This window comes from Chlorocebus sabaeus, chromosome 10, assembly GCF_047675955.1.
Source record: "Chlorocebus sabaeus isolate Y175 chromosome 10, mChlSab1.0.hap1, whole genome shotgun sequence".
NCBI lineage: Eukaryota > Metazoa > Chordata > Mammalia > Primates > Cercopithecidae > Chlorocebus > Chlorocebus sabaeus.
Window position 1 is genome coordinate 117,694,950 of NC_132913.1, and position 25,569 is coordinate 117,720,518.

Genomic DNA, 25,569 nt, shown 5'->3' on the forward strand with positions numbered 1-25,569 from the left:
AAACTGTCATAGGTTTTGGATTGTATAAACTCCATGACATCAGAGACTTGTTGTGTGTTGGTCAGCCCCAGCACTTAAATTCACGCTGGGGACACATGGGTAGTTGGAATTCAGCACTTGATTGAATAAATGTTCATCTGTTGAGCTTGCTACTTTTGTTCCTTGGTTAGTTCTGTGCCTGCAGAGAACTCCATCCAAGTAGAACTGACCGACTTTTACTTTAGCCAGTATATGACGATTTCTTATAAGTTCATTGTTTAAATTTCTATTAGAATTCATGGAATATGTTGTTACATATGACACCATTATAGTTCATATTGAACAATCTTTTTCTGAAATCTTGGAATGACCCCTCTGCCTTATTTCTCTTATGTCTGCCTCTCTCTCTCTCTCTATATATATATGTGTATATACACACACACTTTATATATATATACACACTATATATATACTTTATATGTATTTTGGGAGACAATTTAGTCTATATATAGAGAGAATATATCTATATATACAGTATATATAGAGTAAATGTTTGAGCATATATATTATACATAATAGCATATATATACTATATATAGTAAATGCTTGATCACATATATTATAGGTATAGATAAAGGATAGTAAAATATGTCATTAAATTGTATCCTCTTTGTTCATATGGGTGTCATTATTACTGTAATAAGTTAGAATCACACATACTCATCATTATCAAAATTGTAAAATGAGAAGAGCTTCTCTGCTATTATTAGCAGCTACTTCTTTCCAATACTCCCCTCTTGAATATTTATTTATATTCAAGGTTTGGGAATTTGTTTCACCCTGACCTGTCCACGAGTGGTGTTCAGTAAAGATGCATGTGCATATTGTTTTTGAAAATATGTTTTTAAACATGAAGTATTCTAGAAAAGGACGATGTTCTATTAAAGCAAGGTAGTGAGTCTCTAGATTAACGAATCTTATGAGCACTTAAAGAATGTCTGTAGACCAAAATTTTGGTCAGAAAAAAAATGGGAAACAAAGCTGGAGAATTCGCTTTATATAAAAAGAGGCAGGTTAAGACTATAAAAGCCAACTGCCTGGGAAACCACTCATTAGAAAAACATGCCATTCTCTGTCTTCAGAAGTCACAGGATATGCCTAAAGAGGCTTTGTGATTTCACCCAGTTCTCCGTGTCACACCTCTGAAGTGTCTCCAGAGGATTAACAATCACAGTGAATATTTAGTAAATGCTTGATCTTGATGTTGAGTTCCTGGTGCTCAGTAAACACTGGTTCCCTCCCTTCCTTCCTGCCTGCTTTGAGGAGGAGAACCCCAGAGCCTCATGGACTGAAGTGATGTTTAAAATACCAAATAAGTAAGTCTACAATCAGATCAGAGGAAAACACGAGTTTGAAGAGAAGGGAGCATGTTTACTGTGGGCGAGGAGGAGGTCTGATCATTAGGGTAGATTGTAACAGCCATTTTGGAATGGCCTTTGGCCAGCAGCTGCTGAGCATTTGAACTCATTTCTGCAGTTCTTTCTCAGCTGATGTGTTCTTCCCATCAGTGGTGAGTCAGATTCTGGCCCCGACCTTAGTGGCAGACACTGGCCGACTGACCGTAAGCGCCGCCCCTGCCCCAAAGGCCCTCCTCCCTCTCAGAGATCAGAGATCTTTCCTCCTTCAGAAATTCCACATGTAGGGCTGGGGGACTCTAGCTGGACCCATGGGAAGCCATTCTCAACCTCCTAGCAATATGATAGTAACTGGTAGATGCTTTTCCCTATATTAGTGTGCTCAGGCTACCATAACAAAATACAACAGATTGGATGGGCTAAACAACAGAAGTTTATTTTCTTACAGTTCTAGAGGCCAGAAGTCCAAGATCAAGGCTCTGGCAGGGTTGGTTTCCCCTGAGGCTCCTCTTCTTGGCTTGCAGACGGCTGTTCCCTTGCTCCCTCTCTGCGTGGTGTTCTCTTTCAGTGTGTGCATTCCTGGTGTATTTCTCTGTCCTAATATCCTCTTGTTCTTCTTGTACAGACACAAGGACACCACCATGTTGGATTAGGGCCACCCTAATAACCTCATTTCATCTTAAAGGCCCTATCTCTAAATACAGTCACATTCTGAGGTACTAGAGGTTAGGACTTCCACATATGAATTTTGGGAGACATAATTTAGTCTATAACAACCACTTAGTTGCTCAGTCTTTTTTCTGTGTTTAAAGGCTGCAATTCACATACACCAATATGACACTTGGAAAAAAGCTAAACAAACAACAATAGCAAAAGCAATGGTCTCAGAAATCAGAAAAACTGGGTTTGAGGTCAGGCTTTGCCATTAACCAATATCTCCCTTCACCTCCGTGTTCCTGGTCACCTCCTCTCATGAACCAGGAATGAGACCACCACTCATTTTTCCAGCCTCTGCAGCCTGTTGGGAGGACCGAGTGAGAAGATATGTGGGGAACCCTTCATGGCTGTTCAATGTTGACCATTACTTATGTGGGGGCTCATGGTCCAGTGGCTTAGAGAGTGGGCTCTGGAGTTGAACTGCCTGATCCAAATTCCAGAGTCACTGTCATGAGCTGGTTAACCTTGGCTAGGTGATTTCCTTCCTCGGTCCCTCAGTTTTCTTTTGTGAAAAATGGGAATGATAGCTGATATGGTTTGGCTGTGTCCCCACCCAAATCTCACCTTGAATTGTAACCATCTCCAGCTGTCAAGGGTGGCCAGGTGTAGATAATTGAATCATGGGAGTGGTTCCTCCATACTGTTCTCATGGTAGTGAATAAGTCTCATGAGATCTGATGGTTTTATAATTGGGATTTCCCTGGCACAAGCTATCTTGCCCGCCACTATGTAAGACATGCCTTTCTCCTCTGCCTTCTGCCATGATTGTGAGGCCTCCCCAGCCATGTTGAACTGTGAGTCTGTTAAATCTCTTTTTCTTTATACATTACCCAGTCTTGCGTATACCTTTATTAGCAATGTGAGGACTGACTAATACAGTAGCGCTGACTTTATAGGTTTGTTGTGCAGATTCAAGAAGTCAGCACTCACTAAAGCTGTGTCACAGGAAACAACCTGGCACGTATTTTCTATGATGATGTTTTGTGTGGGTCATCAACCTCTTGTGCTCCCTTCCAGTCTAGCTCCATCTCTCACATCCTGGGCCTCTTGTGCTCCCTTCCAGTCTAGCTCCATCTCTCACATCCAGGGGCCCCTTGGCTTTCTTCTGAAGGGGGGTGTCTTTAGCAATGGTGGTGGCCTTATGATCCCTCAGAGATGAGAGAAGTGGGAAATTTCCCCAGCCTGGTGCCCCAGGGCCTGTGATGAGGCCAAGTGTATTAGTCCATTTTCATACTGCTGATCAAGACATACCTGAGACTGGGAAGAAAAAGAGGTTTAATGGACTTATAGTTCAACATGGCTGGAGAGGCCTCACGATCATGGCAGAAGGCAAAAAGGAGCAAGTCACATCTTACATGGATGGCAGCAGGCAGAGAGCTTGTGTAGAGAAACTCCCATTTTTAAAGCCATCATATCTCATGAGGCTCATTCACTATCACGAGAATAGTGCAGGAAAAGCCCACTTCCCATAATTCAGTCACCTCCCACCAGGTTCCTCCCATGACATGTGGGAGTTGTGGTAGTTACAATTCAAGATGAGATTTGTGTGGGGACACAGTGAAACTATATCATTCTGCCCCCGACCCCTGCTAAATCTCACGTCCTTACATTTCAAAACCAATCATGCTTTTCCAACAGTCCCCAAATTCCTAACTCATTTCAGCATTAACTCAAAAGTCCACAGTCCAACATCTTATCTGAGACAAGGCAAGTCTCTTCTGCTTATGAGCCTGTAAAATCAAAAGGAAGTTACTTACTTCCTAGATACAATGGAGGTACAGCATTGGGTAAATACAGCTGTTTCAAATAGAAGAAATTGGCCAAAACAAAGGGGCTACAATCCCTATTCAAGTCCGAAGTCCAGCAAGACAATTAAAGCTCCAAAATGATCTCCTTTGACTCCATGTCTCACATCTGGGTCACACTGATGCAAGAGGTGGTTTCCCATGGTCTTGGGCAGCTCCGCCCCTGTGGCTCTGCAGGGTACATCCTCCCTCCTGGATGCTTTCACAGGCTAGTGTTATCTGCCGCTTTTCCAGGCACACGATGCAAGCTTTGGTGGATCTACCAATCTGTGATCTGGAGGACGGTGGACCTCTTCTCACAGCTCCACTAGGCAGTGCCCCAGCAGGGCTCCCCCACCCATATTTCCCTTTCGCACTGCCCTAGCAGAGGTTCTCCATGACACTAAGGTAGCAATTGCCCTCCATGGAAGGAAGCTGTCTCACTCTGCCCAAACTCCCTGACACGTCTCTGCTGCTGACCTGGAGGGGCATAGGACAGAGAGGAAGTCTCTTCAGAGACATCATGATAGTGGCCCTAGAATTTGGACCGGACAGTTCAACTCCAGAGCCCACTCTCTAAGGCACCAGGCCAGGAGTCCCCATGTAAGTGGTGGTCCATATCCAGTGGCTATGAAGGGCTCCGCACACAGATTCATCAGCCTCCTGGAGAAATGACTCAAGGTGCATGTCCTGTTGCAGAGCCACCAGAGCCATCTTTTCATACTGATGCAGAAATAAAGACCAACCAGATGAGAACAAGCAAAGGCTATGTATTCAGAGCTTGCATTTTGGCAGAGACTTAAAGGCAGGCAGAATAAGGAAGCTTCATAGTGGAAAAAAGGGAAGGCTTCAGGTGTGCCTTGATTGGAAGCTGTTAATGTGGGGAAGCTGTGGGCAGTTAAGTAGAAATAGGACATCCTATGTGATTGGTTAGGGGAGCATATTTAGCTTTCTCTGGAGGGTCCTAAGTTGGAAGTTTGGATTTAGGAAAGCTGTCAGTTATTAATCAAGTCCTGGCCCTTGGGGGTGGATTACTACAGGGGCTATTACTTGCTTCCTGGATTGTCACTGGAGATAGTAGTCTGATTCCTGCAAGTCGGACTTACATCAGGCTGGCTTCCTAGGTGGTTACTGGAGATAAGGGTTGGTTTCCTGGGCTGGGTGCTGCAGGTTGTGAGTCAAAGTTCTATTTTCATATGTGGTCTGGTCATACGTGTTTGTATATTCAGACTGTCAGAGGGTGGCATGTTACCCACAGGGCTCTTACGAGGAGACCTCGCAGGCTTCATTGTTCTTGTACAAATCTGGGCCAGTCCTTAACACCCATCTGCTTCCAACAGGACTTTTGCAGAGAATGGCAGTGGCTGCCTCTTATTTTGTCAGGGCACTTGTGGATATCATGTAAGTTTTTGCTGAAGTCTCTTGGCTCCAGGGTCTTATTTCAAAGCTGAAACCAAAGTAACATTTTGGGCCAGAAGGAAGCAGGTGTTTCCCATTTTAGAATTTCAGAAGAAGAAGGCTCTAAGAATGTGGCTAAGTGGAGTAAACATGGATAGATGGGAGCTAATTATATAAGTTTGGTTGCCACAAGCTCTTAATCTATGCAAATATGCTTCTGAGAAGAAATGTTAATTTGGAGACTGGGAGAGTCTTTCTGCATGTATGATACTGAATAAATTACTAATCTTCCTGAGGTCTTATACATAAATTAAAGGCAATAAAACCTGGCCTCAGTGATTTTGCAGATAACCAACCCTCCTGGAGATACCACGTGTGCAAAAAGTATTCTGAGCCACTTTCTATGGTAGTATGGTCTGCACTGTGCAAATTTCTCCTTTGCTGGGCTGCCTTCTCTGCAGCCAGAGCTCATATCAAATGCCACTATGCACAGGTGGGCATCTCATGCTGGCTCTTAATCTGTGGCATGTGCTGCCCCTAATTTTAATTGTTCAAGTCTCTTTACTACCTACAACATGGATTGTAACCCTTGGAATAGTATCAAGGTCCTCCAGATCTGGTCCTGGCCTTAGTCTGTCCCTAGTGCTCTAAACAAGTCCTTACTGTCACAAAACCCAGATATGTACTCATTGTCCCCTGAACATACTAAGTATGGTTTCATTTTGGCTCTCACAGTTTACCTTTGCCTGGAATCTGCATGGCTCCTTTCCTCTCCCCAACTCACCACTGACCCTGCTTTGCTCTGGGTTTTATCCACGAAAGGCCTGATTCAAGCCTCACCTCCTCCAGGATGTCTTCTCTGACTGTATCAGACCACGGTGATCTGATTCCTTTTATTTCTGAACAATTCTCCCAAGGCACACCTGGCTTTCTTATTCTTTTGGTAAGTGGGTAAAACTATACATGATGTTTTGGTTATCTAACTATATCATATTCTGCATCTTCCAATGGACAATAAGCTTCTGTATGTCAGCAACTTTTTTTTTTCAGACAGGGTCTCACTCTGTTTCCCAGGCTGGGGTGCAGTGGCACAATCATGGCTCACTGCAGCCTCAACTTCCCTAGGCTCAGGTGATCCTCCTGCCTCAGCCTTCTCAGTAGCTGGGACTACAGGTGTGCACCACTATAGCTGGTGAATTTTTCTATTTTTTGTAGAGACAGGGTTTTGCAATGTTTCTCAGGCTGCTCTCAAACTCCTGGGCTCACATGATCTGTCTGCTTTGGCCTCCCAAAGTGCTGGGATTACAGGTGTAAGCCTCTGCACACGGGCTCAGTGACTGTTTTACTGCCTTATAACCTCACTGCTTAGGATTATGCATTGTATGTTTCAATGCTCAATAAAGGTTGGTGGAGTACAGTGATGAAACAATGTGTCATGTTGATTAATGTGTTAAGCATATTAGAAAACTACATGAACTAGTCCCTGCTGGTACCAACAATGAATAGTTCCCTGAAACCATTTTAGATCCAGAGGGAGGGGGTTTGAGGGGCTTAGCTTTTATTATAGTTGCATCTGCAGTAATTCAAGAGGAAAAAAGAAAAGCTTTAAAAATTTTATCGTAACAAACACATTGTAGCCACTGCATGCCCTGTGGAGGTTTCAGGTCTTGGAACACAGCTAGGCAAAGCCCAAGCCATGGCCCTCAGAGGGTTCTGACAAATGGAATGGGGCAGGTGTGGGGAGCAGGTGGCAAGCCCCCATGCAGGTGCAGGGAATCTTTTTGAGCAGAAATGAAAAATCCAGCAGGGATGCATCAGAAGATGACTAGGATTCTGGGCAGAATGGGGTTGAGGAGCAAGACCAAATAATGGTGACTGTCACCCATCAGCTGGGCCAACCCTGGCAACAGTGAGCCCAGGATTGTGTGTTGTTAAGAGGCGCAAGCAGACAGGGAGACTATTGTGGACTCTGCCGGCAGCCACCTCCCTGTGTCTGGGGGTTAGAGGCTGGGTTTCAGGTCTGGGGAGGGGACATTGCAGGACAAGACAGGCTCTTTCCTAGAGAGCCAGAGCTTCTATCCAGATCAGCAAGAAAAGGCTCAGACGTGGAGAAATATCATGCGGGTGTTTTGAGGTTGGGGCAGGGGTGATCTTGTTCTCAGGGATAAAGTAAAAGCGCAGATGCTCTGGGCCCAAGTTCAGAGTTGGCTTTGAGGATGTGAGTGAGGATGACTGTAGAAATAGAAAGGATGTGGAGCCCGGTGATGCTGCACAGCTCCAGGGACCACAGAAGCAAAGCAACTTCAATATCCAAAGTCACAGTCCTTGTTAGCAGCAGATCTAGGCTTCGAGCTGCAGTCATGTGATCCTTCTAGTCGGGGGCAGAGCATTTGTTGTAACTCACCAGGGTTTTCATACAGTCTTCATTAGGGCGCTATTTCTATGGTGGTGCCAAGACAGTTTCAGGGTGTGCTCTGAGAGTGAGCGATTAAGGAAAAAGGATTTAACGAGAGCAGATATCCATTTTCCTGCTTAATATTGAGAGGCTTTTGTGTTAGATCTTGATCAAAAAGTCTGACCTTGAAAGACATCTGCAGTTCAAAGATGATGACTTTGACAATGACAATGACCATTACGATTTCAGTTCCTCTCTGAAGAGCTGTAGAGAAGAGAAAACAAATGCCTGGAGTTCAAACGTAAGACAATGGCACCAAAAATCCATCAAAAAAAGAAAGTTCTCCTCAAAAAGGGGATAACACAATACCCGGGGCGGGGGGAAATTATGCCTTCAGTGAGGGATTTCATAAAGAGTTATGACATTTCAGATTCTCGGGAAGTTAAAATAGTTGTATCTCCATTGTGATATGCCCTTTAGAAAATCAATATAATTTATTGTGCCTCTTCAGGGCCCACTTTTTATACTTTGAAGTCTACAGGACAGAGTGAAGGAATAGAAACCCATTTAAGATAGCTCGAATAATAGAGGGGTGTATTATATTTTCAGAATCCAAGGACGGAAATTGCAGGGCATCTCAGTGGAACTGGAAATTCAGGAGCAAAGGCTGTTTTGTCTTCTTGCAAGGACCTTTGTGGACACTCAGGGGCCTTATAGTCTCACTTCTCTCTGCTTCTCTCCTACCTCCCTCTGTCTCTTTCTTCTGCTTACAACATGACTAGCAGGCTAATTACATGGCATTAGTCTGACTACATTCTTTGTGTACCTTGGGTTGGGTTTTTGAGAGACATACTCTGACTCAGTGCAGTCTAGTGAATGACTTGCTGTGAGTCAGATGCCAATCAATTTTGCTGGGGGAGAAGGTGATGCTGTAGTTAAGGAGGAAGGAGCAAGGCAGCAAAGGCTTACAGGGTACATCCCTTTGGATGGGGTATAGGTGGGGAGGGGGAGGCAACAGTCAGTATCTGCATTATAGACTATCATGGCAACAACAATGATGCTATAATTTGGGTGTTCCCCCAGGCCGCCTGCCATACAGTGGCATTGCTGTGCACACTTGAGAAGACTTTATGAAGTTACCATGCACAGCTTATCATTTTGGTGGTCCTGTTCCCTCAGCAACCCCGAGATCCCAGTATCTTCCTAGACATGCAGTCTTCTAGCTTCTTGAGCACAAAAATGATATTCCTACAAATGGAGTCCAGTCACCTAGTCAAATGACACTGGCCAAGGGAGAACTCAGAGAACGCATTTATTTGGCCTTGCATTTGACATTAGCTTTCTTGCAGTGGCTAAGGGTATAGGCGCTGGAGCTGTACCACCAAATCCAAATCCTGGCCCCACTATGCAATAACCATATGGCCTTGAGCCAGTGATTTAGCCTCTGTAAGTCTTCATTTCTCCACTTGTGAAAAGCGCATGATAAAACCACTCAGTGAGAAATAAAATACCCAGGTATGGTGAGAAATATGCTCTGAAAACAGTTTTTGATTCCTAGAAAGTACTCAGTAAATGTCACCCATGATTACTATCATTATTGCAAATCTCTCTTTCATGTCCTATGGACCTAAACGAATTGAAAGCTCTAAGTCAATGACTTCCCCACATTGCTCACAGCTCTTGACCTAACTCCCTCCCTAGACCTTTGCACGTACGTAATGTTAACAAGGGCTTAGTGACTAATCAGTTGGTTTGATAATATTGTGCTTTGTGCTCGGAATTGAAAAGGCTCTCACGATCAAAGATAGAAAAGGATGCTAAGAGTAAAACCTTGACCTGAATTTGAGCAATTTGCTAAGTACAAAGAGTATATCTTTCAAACCTTTGTGTGTGTGTGGATAATTTGTGTATATGTCCCTCCCCTGAAATATTAATATAAAGGGCACCCAGGATGTTTCTCCTGTTTCTTTGATCCCTATCAATACTATCAAAAATTGTCATCTTCTATACTGAAGAATGTTCAATCTGTTCCTTGAGACTGAACACAAGACCAGAGAGCTGGAAAACCCCACAAGAAGCTTTAACACAGATTCACTCTTTCTTGTTCTTTTCTCCTCCAGGAGCCAAGCTGTTCCCAAAGATCATGAACCTGTCTTCTGAGCACTGCAACATATCAGATTGGCTGAGGCTAGAAGCAACAGTGAAGGCCTCTGTCTATGTGGTCACCTTCTCCTTTGCCACAGTCATCACTGTCATCATTATGGCAATAGTGTCACAGAATTCAAAGCTGCGGGGAGAGGCCCGATACATCCTCCTTTGCCAGCATCTGCTGTGCATCTCTTCCTACTGTGGCCTGGGGATCATTTTCCAAGGAATACGGGCACTCCTGGCCAACAGCCCCCTGCTGATATGCTGGGTGGTGTTTGGAGTCAAGCTGAGCATTGGAGATGGGATTCTCTTCACGCTGGCCTTGATGGCTCTCAACACTTATGTGGCGATTTGCTGGCCACTGAGATATCTGTCCTTTGTAGATTCAGTTAAGTATAGGATTCTGGCTGGGACTTGGATGACCATTATACTCAAGAATGTTTGCTTGTTCATCATAGAGGGCACTAAACCCACTGTGGTTGCAGTTTTAAAATCGGAACCCCTTTGCCCTGTGATCTTGAACAGCACTCCTGCCAGGGTCACTGGCATGGTTTTTATTTTCCTTCTTTTTTCTGTCATTCTTATAAGCTACTCTCTGATATACCACAAAGGGAAACGGGCTGGCCATTTTAATAGGTCAAATATCAAAGCAAGGAAAACAGTCCTTATTCATTTAGTGCAGATAAGCTTACATATCATACCACCCCTGATATTCATAGGTTTGGGGAAGGTGTGTGGGGTATTTTTCTTTGCTTTGAATCTGGTGGTTTTTGGCATTTTTGCATTTGCCCAGTGTTTTAACCCTCTGATCTATGGGCTCTGGAATAAAGAGCTGCAAAGTAGATTACACCACTGGATGTGTTTTCAGTTATGGTGTGGTCACACTGCGAACAGCACAGGGCCAGTTTAGAAAACAACTCAGCCATTTGAATCAATAACTTTAGTCCTAATGGTTTCATCAGCTAAGGCTGAGGTCCTGTCTTTCACTCAACCTAAAATTGGTGCCTCCATTTGATTTTGAAAGCAATATGAGTAAGTCAAAGTTATTTGTTTGGCTTACAAACTTGACTACTGTGTACACTGAATTGGCCTCAGTGAAATCCTTTTAATGTCTTTAACTTTAAACCCAGGCCAGTGTTTTCAGTAGTGTGCTCTACTGTGTTTGAGCAGTTAGGCAGATCTTGGGGATATACTTGTTTTTAGAAACTGAGAAATAGTCCATGGTTAATGCGAAGGGAAGAAGTTTGGCTGTTCCCATTATGCTAATTAAGGGTAGATTCAGCTACAGATAATAAAAATACAGCAACAAAATAACAGTGGCTTCAAAAAGTTAGAGATAGATTTTTTTTCCTTTTTCTTTAAGACAGGGTCTGACTGTATCACCTAGACCTGAGAGCAGTAGTGTAATCACAGCTTACTGCAACCTCGACCTCCTGACCTCAAGTGATCTTCCAGACTCAGCCCCCCAAGTAGCTGGGCTTACAGGCACATGCCCCACACCTGGTTAATTAAAACTAAATTTAATTTTTTGTAGGGTCAGGGTCTCACTGTTGCCCAGGCTGGCCTCAAACCCTTGGGCTAAAGTGATCTTCCCACCTCAGACTCCTAAAATGTTGGGATTACAGGTGCGAGTCACGGTGCCCAGCCATTTTTCTTTTCTTATGTGAAACAAACCTGGAGGTACATAATCCAGGCCTATGTGGCAGCTCTGCAGTCAACAAGCTCATTCTCTTCTGCTGTGCCATGATTACTATGCCACTTCATGACTCAAGATGGCTGTTAGTGTGCCTATCATCACATCCACACTCCAATCAACAGAAAGCAGGAACGAAGAAAGAAGGGTCTGCACCTTTCTTCTGTAGACACTTCCTAGAAGTCACACAAAATACTTACTTTTTCTTATATCAAACTGGTCAACATTTAGTCACATGGGTATGCCCAGTGATATGGTTTGGCTCTGTGTGCCCACCCAAATCTCATGTTGAATCGTAATTCCCAATGTTTGGGGAGGGACTTGGTGGGAGGTGATTGGATCATGGGGGTGGATTTCCGCCTCGCTGTTTTTGTGACAGTGAGTGACTTCTCATGAGATCTGGTTGTTTGAAGGCGTATGGCTCTTCCCCCTTCACACTTTCTCTCTCCTGCCACAGTGTAAAGAAGGTTCTTGCTTCCCCTTCACGCTTCCGCCATGATTGTAAGTTTCCTGAGGCTTCCCCAGCCATGCTGAATTGTGAGTCAATTAAACCTCTTTCCTTTACAGATTGCCCAGTCTCAGGCAGTTCTTTACAGCAGTGTGAGAATGGACTAATACAGAAAATTGGTGCCAAGAAAGTAGGGCATTGCTATAAAGATACTGGAAAATATGGAAGCAACTTTAGAATTGGGTAACAGGCAGAGATTGGAACAGTTTGGAGGGCTCAGAAGACAGGAAGATAAGGGAAAGTTTGGAACTTCCTAGAGACTTGTTGAATGGTTGTGACCAAAATGCTGATAGTGATATTGACAGTGAAGTCCAGGCTGAGTAGTCTCAGATGGAGATGAAGAACCCCCAGTAGGGAACTGGAGTAAAGGTCATTCTTGCTGTGCTTTAGCAAAGAGACTCGTAGCATTTGTGCCCCTGCTCTAAAGATCTGTGGAACTTTGAACTTGAGAGAGATGATTTAGGGCATCTGGTGTAAGAAATTTCTAAGCAGCAAAGTGTTCAAGATGTGACTTGGAAAAGTGTACCCTCGTATGTGAAGAAAGACATGGTCTGAAATTGGAACTAATATTTAAAAGGGAAGCAGAGCACAAAAGTTTGGAAAATTTGCAGCCCGACCATGTGGTAGAAAAAACCCCTCTTTTTCTGTGGAGCAATTCAAGGCTGCAGAAATTTGCATAAGTAAAGAAGAGTCAAATATTAATAGCCAAGACAAAGGGAAAAACGCCTCCAGGACATTTCTGAGACCTTTATGGCAGTCCCTCCCATTGCAACTCTGGAGGCCTAGGAGGGAAAAATGGTTTTGTGGGCCAGGCTCAGGGCAATGCTGCTCTGTGCAGCCTTGGGACATGATGCCCTGTATCCCAGCTGCTTCAGCTCCAGCTATGGCTAAAGGGGGCCAAAGTACAGCTTGGGCCATGTCTTCGGAGGGTGCAATCTCCAGGTCTTGGTGGCTTCCACGTGGTGTTGGGCCTGCAGGTGTGCCACAGTCAAGAGGTGAGGTTTGGGAACCTCCACCTAGATTTCAGATGATGTATGGAAATTCCTGAATGTCCAGACTTATGGCTGCTGCAGGGGCAAAGCCCCCACAGAGAACCTCTACTAGGGCAGTGCAGAGGGGAAATGTGTGGTTGGAACCCCCACACAGAGTCCCCACTGGGACACTGCCTAGTGGAGCTGTGAAAAGAGGGCCACCATCCTTCAGACCTCACAATGGTAGACCCACCTACAGCTTGCACTGTGCACCTGGAAAAGCCACAGACACTCAATGCCAGCCTATGAAAACAGCTGAGGGGGCTGTGCCCTGCAGAGCCACAGGGCTAGAACTTCCTAAGACCTTGGGAGCCCACCCCTTGCATCATTGTGGCCTGGATGTGAGACATTAAGTTAAAGGAGATTATTTTGGAACTTTAAGATTTAATGACTACCCTGCTGGGTTTTGGACTTGCATGGGACCTGTAGCCCCTTTGTTTTGGCCAATTTCTCCCTTTTGGAATAGAAGCATTTACCCAATGCTTGTACCCCATTGTATCTTGGAAGTAACTAACTTGTTTTTTATTTTACAGGCTCATAGGTGGAAGGGACGTGCCTTGTCTCAGATGAAACCTTGGACTTGGACTTTGAGTTAATGCTGGAATGAGTTAAGACTTTGCAGTACTATTAGGAAAGCATGATGGTGTTTTGAAATGTGAAGAGGACATGAGATTTGAGAGGAGCCAGGGGTAGAATGATATGGTTTGGCTCTATGTCCTCACCCAAATCTCATATGTTGCATTGCAGTCCCCAATGTTAGGGGAAGAACCTAGTGGGAGGTGATTGGATCATTGGAGACAGATTTCCTCCTTGCTGTTCTCATGATAGTGAGTGGATTCTCATGAGATCTAGTTGTTTCAAGGTGTGTGGCACTTCCCCCTTTGCTTTCTCTGTCTTCTGCCAGCATGTAAAGAAGGTGCTTGCTTCCCCTTCGGCCTTCCACCATGAGTGTAAGTTTCCTGAGGCTTTCCAGCCATGCTTCCTGTACAGCCTGGGGAACTGGGAATCAATTAAACCTGTTTTCTTCATAAATTACTCAGTCTCAGGTAGTTCTTTATAGCAGTGTGAGAACAGACAATACATCTAGCTTACAGGGAGAACAGAAATAAATTTTAGCTGGTTAGCTGTGTCCTCAGCCAAAAATTGGGATTCTTAATACTAAGGAAGGAAGAATGGATATCAAGAGGCAAAATTGTTTCAAGGATCAGTTTGTTTCAACCAAGTAAAGTATAAAGAAAGACAGTGCATGGATTATGATCACCACAAACATATACTCTGCTTTTCAACATGACATACAAATACAGAATTAACTGTTCAGGATGCCAGAGAACTTTAGTTGTGTTATATTCACAGTTTTCAAAGAGAATGGTATCAACGAGAACACTGACCTGGTTTAAACACGGAAATCAACTAATAACTTTAAGCAAGTTTGAGGCAGCAGCATGAAATATATTCTTTCACAGAAGTAGATGTGTGGCATTTCTTTAGAGAAAACATCTATTTCTGGATCAGTCAGGATTCAGTTCTAGAAATAAGAATCATCACCCTAGGTATTTTAAGCAGAAACAACCTAATACAGGAATCAGATGCTAACAAAGTCCCTGGAAGGCTGAAGGACTGAAATTGGGACCCCACTCCCCATGCCTGATTGATGTCAAGAGCAAACCACTGCAGCCAGCATGATCTGGAGGTTAAGCAGCTGCCGCCACCACAGCTCCTGCTGCACCTTGACACTCGTGCCTTTGTGACTTTGCTTGCCAGAAGAAATAGTTAGAGGGAGACGGCCTCCACCCTCTTCCATCTTCCAAATCTTAACATCATTGCTTCTAACTGGTAGAACCTAAGTGGCATCCAGAACTCCAAAAGTAAAGAAGTCTGGGAAATGTAGTTCTGAGTTTCATAGATTTGGCAGTGCTGGAAGTTACAACAAAAGGAGGGTAAAATGAAGATTGAATGAGCCAATCCATAGGATCTGCCATCACTGCATTTAATTTTACCTACAGGCAACAACAGCAGCAAAAACAACAGATAGCATTTATTGAGCAACAACTGTGACCCTGACATGATGCAAGCTATTTTATATACAATATGTCAAATCCTCACAACAATTTAATATATAGGTATAATTATTTCTGATTTAAAATGAGAAAAAGCTGAGGCTTACAATGGCCTTACAAAAACCTAGGAGGTTGGGGCCTTGTCTTATACACTACTTGGCCCAAGCTGATCATTTCCTCACTGTTGAGAGTTGGGCCAATTGCGTGGGAAATTCAGGCCTCGATTCTCCACTGTGTTTTGGATGTGGACACCTGGATCATGGAAGAAAGCCTTTTTCACCCATTGTTTTGATTACATTATCCTGTCCTCAGGCCTTCCTTGTTTTCAGGCTCTAGTGGTTTCTACTACATTTTGATTTCAAGTTTTCTTGCTTCTCTCTAGGTGTTCTAAGCCTTGCCTCTCTCCAACACCAATTCTGAGAAAACAAAGCATCACTTTTTCTTTTCCAGTGTTCAGGTATCTTTCCAGCGAAGGCATCAGGTCTTAGTACCTTTGTCCCCCAAGGGACCCAACACAGGGCCTGGTGGACTGCAGGCCCTCAGATTAAGAAAAGGATTCATCAACCAATAAAACATAGCTTTCTACAAACCCCTTGCCCACAAAAGCCAAGCTCTCTCTTTATTTTTGTTAACATTTTTTTTTTTTTTTTCTGAGTCTGCTTGCTAGGGAACTGTTGAAATATTAAGCCATCTAAGAGCAAAGGATATCTTTGTTCTCCAGAAAGTAAAAGAGAAAGTAGAAAAATTTACCAAGCTTAACTTACATATAAGTCCTAGATCTAATATAAGTCATTTAATTTATCCTTAAAACTTAAACTATTAAAACTCCATTTTCTGGTCTCAAAGGTGACTTCTGCTTGTAACATTAAGTGCTAAGTGGTAGTTTCATACTTTCAAATACAAATTATCATTTTTAAAATTTAAAAAATTTTAAATTGGGAATCTAAATGGTATAAAATTCAAAGGGTTCAAAATGATATTTAGTAAAAACAAACTTTTCCTCCCCATTTTCCCAGGTCGCCCACTCTTCTCTAAGAGTCAACCAATATTAACAGATTTTTGATGTTTTGCTTAAGAGATGATCTACAAAACGCAAACTATTGAGGATTTATCATTTCTAATTTTGGCTTTGATATCGTAGATTTAGATTGGAAAGTTGTTTAAACTGGTATTTAGAATAATAATTTATGTCACAGATGAGAGTTAATGATATCAGCAATAATCAATTTCATGATGTGACAATCCTTTTTGCCCCTGGGAACCTTAAGCTTGGGCAAGATACAAAAGGGAAGGGAAGAGAGGAAGTGGTAGGTAGAGTTAGTTGCAATTGTTGAGAGTTCTTATAAAATGTTCTTTGCTCATATTGAAATGGTGCAATGATAGTGAGTTTAAAGTCAGATAGTGTGGGAGGTTTGGGCAAATGTTCAGCAAAGATACAACTTTCATAAAGTTCTAAGAATAAATTGCTTGAAGGATAAAATGTGAATTATCTCAAAATTTCCAAGTTCTTATGAATATTTTATTTACCATAACTACAACCACATTATTTCTGCATGAAACGATTTCTGGCTTCTATGTAGATATGCTATATAAACACATATTGACTAATTTGAGAATAAACTTGGGCAAAATCTTAAATGCAAGAATAGAAAAGTAGTTCATAATACTCATCATAAGAAAATGTTGAATGAATTCAGCCCATTGTTTAGAAGTCAAGACTGTAAAATCAGCCATGCTTAAGGATTTTAATCTTTTTTTTTTTTTTTCCTCTGAGGTCAAAGTCTGTTTCTGGAACTACCTGCCTGATGACCATACAAAGACATATACATGCAGTGGAGAGAAAACTGCACATTGGTGGAGGTGGGGAGAGGATGCCAGAGTCTTCTTGTGAGCCAAGAGGACTTACAGGTAGGGTCTGGCTTTGGGTTGTTAGAAACGACCAGTCCAAAGGGCTTCATGCCAAAGGGGAGGGGCCTCAGCAGAAAGAGACTGGAGGTTACTATTGGCAGCAGAGGATGAAAATGGAGTGAGAAGCACCTGGCTAAAGACAAGGATTTCTCAAGAGTCCAGAGGGGATAACTTAGACTGAGGATCCCATAATGTGGTGTAAAAAAGAAAGAATCACTACTGGGAATCTGTCCTACCCAGAAGACGCAAATATCATATTCATCTGCTTTTGTTAAGGATGGTCTTTCCTGCCCCTTTCATCTTCTTCCAAGCTCTGTTCCAACCCTGGAGGAGTCACAGGCAACCTGGGGTTGGGGGAAGCTGATAAGAAACCTTAATTCCACTGCAACTTTAATTCCTTCTTGTAATGCAGCACAACACAGCCATATAACACAGCCATAAGCTTTGTGGGAGTGGGGGATGTTATTCTGCCTATTATGGTTACTAAAATGAGATTGTTCTTTGGAGCTGATAATGACCAAAGGACTTTTTATTATTTAGAATAACAAGGCAAAATGCAATTCAAAACCATAATGAATTATCTCCTCACATCCGTTATGACAACTACCATTAAAAAAACCCAGAAAACAACAAATGCTGCTGAGGATATGGAGAAATTGGAACACTTGTGCATTGTTGGTGCAGTTGTAAAATAGTGTGACCACTACAGAAAACAGTATGAGGGTTCCTCAAAAGGTCAAAAATAAAATTACCATATATCCAGCAATCCCACTTCTAGGTATATATCCAGAAAGAATTGAAAGCAGAGCTTGAAAAGATATTTGCATGTCCATACTCATCGTAGCATCATTCGCAATAGTCAAGAGGTGGAGGCAACTCAAATGCCCATCATGCCTCATGGATGAATGGATAAATGCAGTGAGATATATATAATATATATATGTGCTACATATACACCAAATTATGACATAATTTCCTTTTTAAGGTTAAACAGTGTTCCATTGTGTATATATATGGTGTGTGTGTGTGTGTATATATATATATATATATAAAATTTCCCAATGGCTTGAAGAAAGAAATGAATTGGTAAATGTCTTGATCTTATTACATATTATAAGAGATATTATAAACAAATTATAAATTGTGTGTATATATATATACACAATGAAATATTTATATATACACAATGGAATGTTGATATATATACACAATGGAATGTTGACATATATACACAATAGAATATTGATATATATCTTATATATGTAACATGTAATTGTTATATATCCTATATATGTAATTATATATAATATGTATATAATATGTGTAATCATATAATATATATCAATATTATAATATAATATGTAATATAGTATATAATAAGATATGTAATATTGTAGTATGTAATATCTATATACACACAATGGAATATTTTTTAACCTTAAAAAATCTGGAATATTGTTTAACCTTAAAAAGGAAGGAAATTAGGTCATAAGCTACAAGATGGATGAGCTTTGAGGACAATGCTAAATGAAATAAGCCAGTCACTAAAAGACAAATACTATATGATTCCATTTATCAGAGGTGTTTAAAATACTCAAATTCATAGAAATGGAACAAAAAATGGCAACTGCCAGGGGCTGGAGAGAGCGAGGAAAATGAATAGTTCTTTAATGGGCACAGAGCTTCAGTTCTCAAGATGGAGAAGTTCTGGAGATTTGTTTCATCGCCATGTAAACGCACTTAACACTACTGAGCTATACGCCTAAAAATGGTTACGATGGTACATTTTATGTTGTGTTTTTTTCCAGCCTTTAAAAAAAGTGATTAGACAAAACTATGGGATCTCATCTAAGATTTAATCCTAGGGAGGTAAAGGTTGGATTCGAAAATGGGGTTTGAATGGACCCCAGGAAAAAGAATTAAGCTGTTTCTTGCTTGCATTCTAGTATGTCTTGCTAATTCAGTATCAAGGTTATAAACAACACCACTGTTCATCATTAAGAATCTCTTAATGGCTAATTTGAAAGGAAATTTTATTTCTAGTTGTAATATATAGGTATACATGTTACCTAAAGCTAAGTATAGTATAGATACTATGTGTATATGCATATGTATGTGTATAGAGAAATTTATATTCCTCTCCATATGTACAATTATAGGACCATTCTGGGCCAATTGAATCTAGAATATTTCCATGAGTTAAGGTCAGATGAACCTTAGTTGTAATCATTATACTTACAGTTTATGTAGCACTAACAAGTTTTTAAAATTCAGAAACATCAGTCAATCATTTGCTTTGCTTTGGATATGAGGGCTTTTTCTGCCCATGTTCTCACTTTATCTCCATATCTACCACCATAGATAGATCTCCTAGTTAAAGGCAAATAACCACAACACAGGCAAAATTAAGAGAGCATGTGACTGAGAAACAGTGATATATTATTTCTGTGGATCCCCAGGTGCTCATTCTTTTTACATTTTAATGTAAAATGTAAAATTTAGATGCATTTTTCAACAAGATTAAACAGTGCTGTCCAGCTTCTGTGCCATGGCCCGCACATCTATGACCTCAGACATTATTCCAGGGAGTATCTTAGGACAAGAGCAATCCCCTGAGGTTTCAGTCAACAGCCATTTCCAAACCATTAGAGGAAGGAATGTGAGTCTAGGTTTTTGTTTGAAAATTCCTCATTGATGCCTTGTTGTAATAAGATCAAGACATTTACCAACAATTAGTCCTTTCTTTAAGCCAATGGGAAACTCGAACTTCCCCCATCTTTTTGAGATTAGGTGAAGCCATGTGTACTATTTATTGTTATTTCTGTGTAATAAATCACCCCCCCCCCCCCCAACCTAGAGGCCTATTATCTCACTGTTTCTGTGGATCGAGAATTCAGACAGGACACAGACATATGGGAAGTGCCTCATCTGGAAGACTTGAAGGCTGAGGGGCTGGGATCACCTGGAGGCTTGATGGAGGCTGGAGGATCCACTCTGAAGGACCCAGTCACACAGCCCATGAGCTGGTACTGGCCAACTAGTTCCTGTCCACACGGGCTTCTCTTCATACGGATCTCAAAGGGCTGCTCAAGTGTCCTTGTGACATGATGACTGGCCTTCACCAGAATGCACCATCTGAAAGTGGGCTCATACCAGTTGAAGGGATCCTTTTTGCATTCGGCCTCTCGGGTCACATATTTCAACGTCTGCTGTAGTCCACTTATTCGTAGTGAGGCACTAGGTCTGGCCCACATGCAAGGGAAGGGGAATTAGTCTCTACGTTTTGAAGGTGGGTAGATACATTTTTAAAGTACTGGTCCATGTGACTAGTTTTGCAAATAGAAAGTGACACCTGTCCCTTTTGAAGGAAAACCTGTAAGAGCGGTGTGTGATTTTCCACGTTCTTGTCCCCTGTCAATATTGAGGAGGCACGTGTTCACATGCAGGACTAAAGCTGAGCTGTTACACGGGGTGGCTGCCCTAGAAAGTAGCCCTGACCCATCAGGGATCTTGTATGAGTGAAAAACAAACCTTTTTTTTAAAGCAACTGAGATTTTGGGGTAGTTACTGCAGCATAACCAACTCTATCCTGATGAATATTCTCCTGCAACCAAATGTGAGAAACAGCAGTCAGTGGCCCAAAGAGAATCCTGGAGACTAGAGTATATCTTTTTAAAAGATACATATGATCAGGCGTGGTGGCTCATGCCTGTAATCCCAGTACTTTGGGAGGCTGAGGCGGGCGGATCACCTGAGGACAGGAGTTCAAGACCAGCCTGGCCAACATGGCGAAACCCCGTCTCTACTAAAAGTGCAAAAATTAGATGGGCATGGTGGCAGGTGCCTGTAATCCCAGCTACTCAGGAGGCTGAAGCAGGAGAATCACTTGAACCCGGGAGGCAGAGGTTGCAGTGAGCCAAGATCATGAGCCACTGCACTCCAGCCTGGGCGACAGGAACGAGACTCTGTCTCAAAAAAATAAATAAAATAAAAAAATAAAAGATACACTGCATTACCAATTCTCCCAGTGGCATACAGTCAAGGCTGGCACACCACGGTCCGCAGGTTAAATCCAGCCTCCCATTTGTTTTGTATAGCCTGTGAGTAAGAATGGTTTTTACATTTTTTAAATAGCTGAAAATAGCCAAAAGAAGAACAATAGTTCATGATGTGAAAATTATATAAAATTCCAATTTCTGTGTCCATAAAGATTGTTTTTGGAACACACCCACGCCCATTCATTTCGGTATTGTGCATGGCTGACTTTGCCTCACAGCAGCGGAGTTGAGTGACTGTCACAGAGAGCACATGGCCCGGCAAGGCCTGAATTATTTACTATCCATCCCTTTGCAGAAAAAGTTTGCCAGCTCTTGACCCTAGAAGACAAGAAAGTCTGATAAAATATGAAATTTGATGACTTTGAATTGAAATATGATTCAGAACAGTTGGACAAAACAAATTTAAGGAACACCCTAACCAACTCATTTTCTTTGCATCTCTATTTTAATGTGATCAAAGGTGATATAGGATGAAAATCTGTCTGAATAAGCTTCAATAAATGTACAGCGCAACTCCTAAGAAATAAAAAAGCATGGCGGCATAGTTTACTTTGCAACTTACTTTCCTGTCTTACACAATCTATGGTGTCCTAGATGCAATGATATATGGTAGCGTAGAAGATAAAAAGTGAAAAAACAGTCCTCTGGAAAAGCCTTTGAAAGCTCATTGTGATTATCCACCTTTCTGAGTCAGTAGCTCTTTTTCTTTTGAAACAGAGTCTCACTCTGTTGCCCAGGCTGGAGGGCAGAGATAAGATCACAGCTCACTGTAACTTTGAAGTCCTGAGCTCAAGGGATCCTCCTGCTTCAGTTTCCAGATTAGCTGGGACTACAGTTGCATGTCACCATGCCCAGCTAAGTTTTTCCTTTAAAGATGGGGTGGCGGGGAGAGGGAGCGGTCTCACTATTTTGCCCAGACTGATCTTGAACTCCTGACCTCCAGTGATCCTCCCACCTTGGCTTCCCAAAGCGCTGGGATTACAAGTGAGCCACCGCGCCTGGCCAGTAGCTCTATGTTTCACTTATTCTACCCCCCGCAGATGGCAGACTAAACAACGTGGTGGGCTGTGATTTTGTGCACCTGGTCTGATAGCTAATTAGAGCATTAGCATCCTGAAGTCCTCAATCTAGGGTGGTCCTGGATTTTATTCAGCTGTTTAGAGTACCTGGATGGGGACTGCGTGCCTGTAATCCCAGCATTTTGGGAGGCTGAGGCAGGCAGATCACTTGAGGTCAGGAGTTCGAGACCAGCCTGGTCAACATGGTGAAACCCCGTCTCTACTAAAAATACAAAAAGTAGCCAGGCGTGGTGGCGGGCATTACTCGGGAGGCGGAGGCAGGAGAATCGCTTGAACCTGGAAGGTGGAGGTTGCAGTGAGCTGAAATGGCACCACCACACTCTAGGCTGGGCAACAGAATGAGACTCCATCTGAAATAAATAAATAAAATGAAATAAAAATTAAAAATAGAGAACCTGGACGGGATCTGCAGCAGCACTGCCCCGCAGGTGCTTTTTCTACTCTTTCTGAGAAGCGCTCCTCTCCACCAAGAAGAGTGACTGTAGCCAAAAAAGGTCTGGGCTGAGCATGAATTTGTTTTCTGTGGTCTCTGCTGTCAGTACTTCCACGGATGATAGCCAGAGTGTCCTCGCTTCGGAGAATCCAACCATGGCTTTCCAGTAAAATAAACAGAAACAAATGCCCTGAGTCAAGATAGGCTGTGCTCTCCCTTTTAAAAAAATTCTCATTTACTTTGGCAATAAAATATTAATCGCAGATGAGAGAAAGAAAAGTAGGCAATTAATTCTAAATCGTTACACTGGGTTAAACTGGAGAAGAACTCATAATGATACACTGCTCTCTCCTGGGAACTTCTCCTTTCAATGGGCCCTCCTCTACAAGACAATTGTGGGAAAAGCCTAGAAAACACATCTGTTACTCTGAAAAGTGTGAATAATAAGAATGATCAATTTAGGGGATCATGTGGGCCAGGTGGGACCAAATAGGGGGTTTTATTTTTAGTGGAAGTGGGGATCATCATGTAGTTTTTTAGAAGTCAGGTGTATTCAGGTATAATTGACACACAGTAAAATCCACTCTTTCCTTTTTTTTTTTTTTTTGACAGGGTCTTGCTCTGTGGCCAGGCTGGAGGGCAGTGGCACAATCTCGGCTCACTGCAAATTCCACTTTCCGGGTTCAAGTGATTCTCCTGCCTCAGCCTCCCAAGTAGCTAGGATTACAAGTGCACACCACCACGCCCAGCTAATTTTTGTAATTTTAGTAGAGATGGGGTTTCACCATGTTGGCCAGGATGGTCTCGATCTCCTGACCTCGTGATCCACCCGCCTTAGCCTCCCAAAGTGCTGGGATTACAGGCATGAGCCACCGCGCCTGGCTAATCCACTCTTTTAAAATGTAGGTTTGTTCTGACAAATGTAAAACCACATGACACCAATACAGTCAAGACCCAGCGCAGTCCCATCACCCCAGAGGTTCCCTCAGGCCCTTTGGCAGTCACTCACCTTTTGCCATGCCATCTCTGGCAACCACCAATCCATGTTTTGTCCCTGTAGTTTTGCCTCCTCTAGAATGTCATATAATTGACATCATATAATTGAAATTATATCATTACTGGACTTCTGAGTCTGGCTTTTTTCAGTTAGCCTAATGCTCTTAGAATTCCTCCCTGTTGCTGCATGTATCAATAGCTTGTTATTCTTTTTTCCTGAGTAATGTTCCATTATATGAATGTGCTACAATGTACTTACCAAGTTACTTGCTGATCTGATCGGCATGTGAGTTATTTCCAGTTTTTGGCCGTTACAAATAAAGCTGCAATGATTATCCACGTACAGGTCTTCACGTGGACCTGTGTTTTCATTTCAGTGCCTGGGAAGGGGTTGCTGGGCCAAATGATAAACATCAGTGTAATTCTGTAAGAAACTACAAAACTGTTTTCCAATGTGATTGTTCCATTTTGCATGCATGAGATTTCCAGTTCCTCTGCCTCCTTGTCTGCTCTTAGTATTGCCAGTCTTTCTAATTTTAGCCATGCTAATAGGTGTATAATAGTATCTCATTAGGGCTTTCATTTGCCTTTCCCTGATGACTAGTGATGTTGAGCATCTTTTTATGTGTTTAATTTGCCATTTGTGTACCTTCTTTGATGAAGTCTCTGTTCAAATCATCTTCCCTTCCCACTTAAAAAAAATTGAATGTTTTGTCTCTATTGAGTTCTAAGATTTCTTTTTCTCTCTCTTTTTTTTTTTTTGAGATGGAGTCTTGCTCTGTTGCCCAGGCTGGAGTGCAGTGGCTTGATCTCGGCTCACTGCAACCTCCGCCTCCTGGGTTCAAGCGATTCTGCTGCCTCAGCCTTCTGAGTAGCTGGGCTTACAGGTGCCTCCTACCATGTCTAGCTACTTTTTGTATTTTTAGTTGAGACAGGGTGTCACAATGTTGGCCAGACTGGTCTTGAACTTCTGACCTCAAGTGATCCACCGGCCTAGGCCTCCCAAAGTGCTGAGATTACAGGCATGAGTCACCGCAGCTGGCTGAGGATTTCTTTATATATTCTGGATTCCAGTCCTTCATGAGATATGTGTTTTAAAATATTGTCCTCAACTTTGCTTGTTTCTTTTTTAACTTTCTTGGAAGTATCTTCCAAAAATCAGAGGTTTTAATTTGATGTTCAGCTTCTTCTTTTTTTTCCTCTTACGGTTTATGTGTTTTATGTTCTAGCTAAAAAATCTTTGCCTAACCCAGGGTCTCTATTATTTTTCTACTGCTGCTGTGAAAAACTACCACAACCTTACTGGCATAAGACAACACAAATTGATGATCTTACAGTTTTGTAGGTCAGAAGTCTGAGCTCCTTGGCTGGTTTCTGTGCTCTGGGTCTCACCAGGCCAAAGTCAAGGTGTCGGCTGTCTGGGATCTTACCAAGAGGCTTGGGAAAAATCCACGAGTGTTCACTCAGGGTGTGGGCAGAACCCAGTTTCTCGAGGTTGTGGGGCTCAGCTGTCAGCTTCATTGCTGGGGTCAACTGGGGTCGCCCTTGGCTCCACATGGCGTCTCTCTGATCCTTGAAAATGAGGCCCTCCCTCTGCTAGCTGGCAATCCTGACTCACAGAATCTTAAAGAACTTCTCATGGCTGAAATATCCAATTTTCCCTTCTGCTGCAGCTGGAGAAAGTTCTCTGCTATTAAAGGGTCATGTGATTAGATGGGGCTCACCTGGATAGCCCAGGATACCCTCCCTATTTTAAGGTCTGCATCTTTCATTGCATCTGCAAAGTCTCTTTTGCCAGGTAATATAACATGTTCATAGGTTCCAGGAACTAGGAGGTGGGCATTTTTGGGAGAGCATCCTGCCTACCACCTCCTCAAATATTTTCTCTCATGTTTCTTCCAGAAGCTTTATAGTTTTACATTTAGGTCTATGATCCATTTTAAATTAATTTTTGTATATGGTAGGAGGTT

At 42.4% G+C, this 25,569-nt stretch overlaps 1 protein-coding gene across 1 annotated transcript; it reads left to right on the plus strand.

Annotated features, from left to right (window-relative positions):
• The first annotated feature begins 9,752 nt into the window (after positions 1–9,752).
• On the plus strand, positions 9,753–14,762 carry LOC103218030 (uncharacterized). The gene has a single exon (XM_073020288.1). The coding sequence runs from the start codon at positions 9,832–9,834 to the stop codon at positions 10,744–10,746; it is 915 nt and encodes a 304-aa protein (XP_072876389.1). The 5' UTR covers positions 9,753–9,831; the 3' UTR covers positions 10,747–14,762.
• Positions 14,763–25,569: the final 10,807 nt, after the last annotated feature.

Bases quoted from the DNA above. Each gene is read 5' to 3' on its own strand.
- LOC103218030 (XM_073020288.1), top strand. From the start codon at position 9,832: ATGAACCTGTCTTCTGAGCACTGCAACATATCAGATTGGCTGAGGCTA.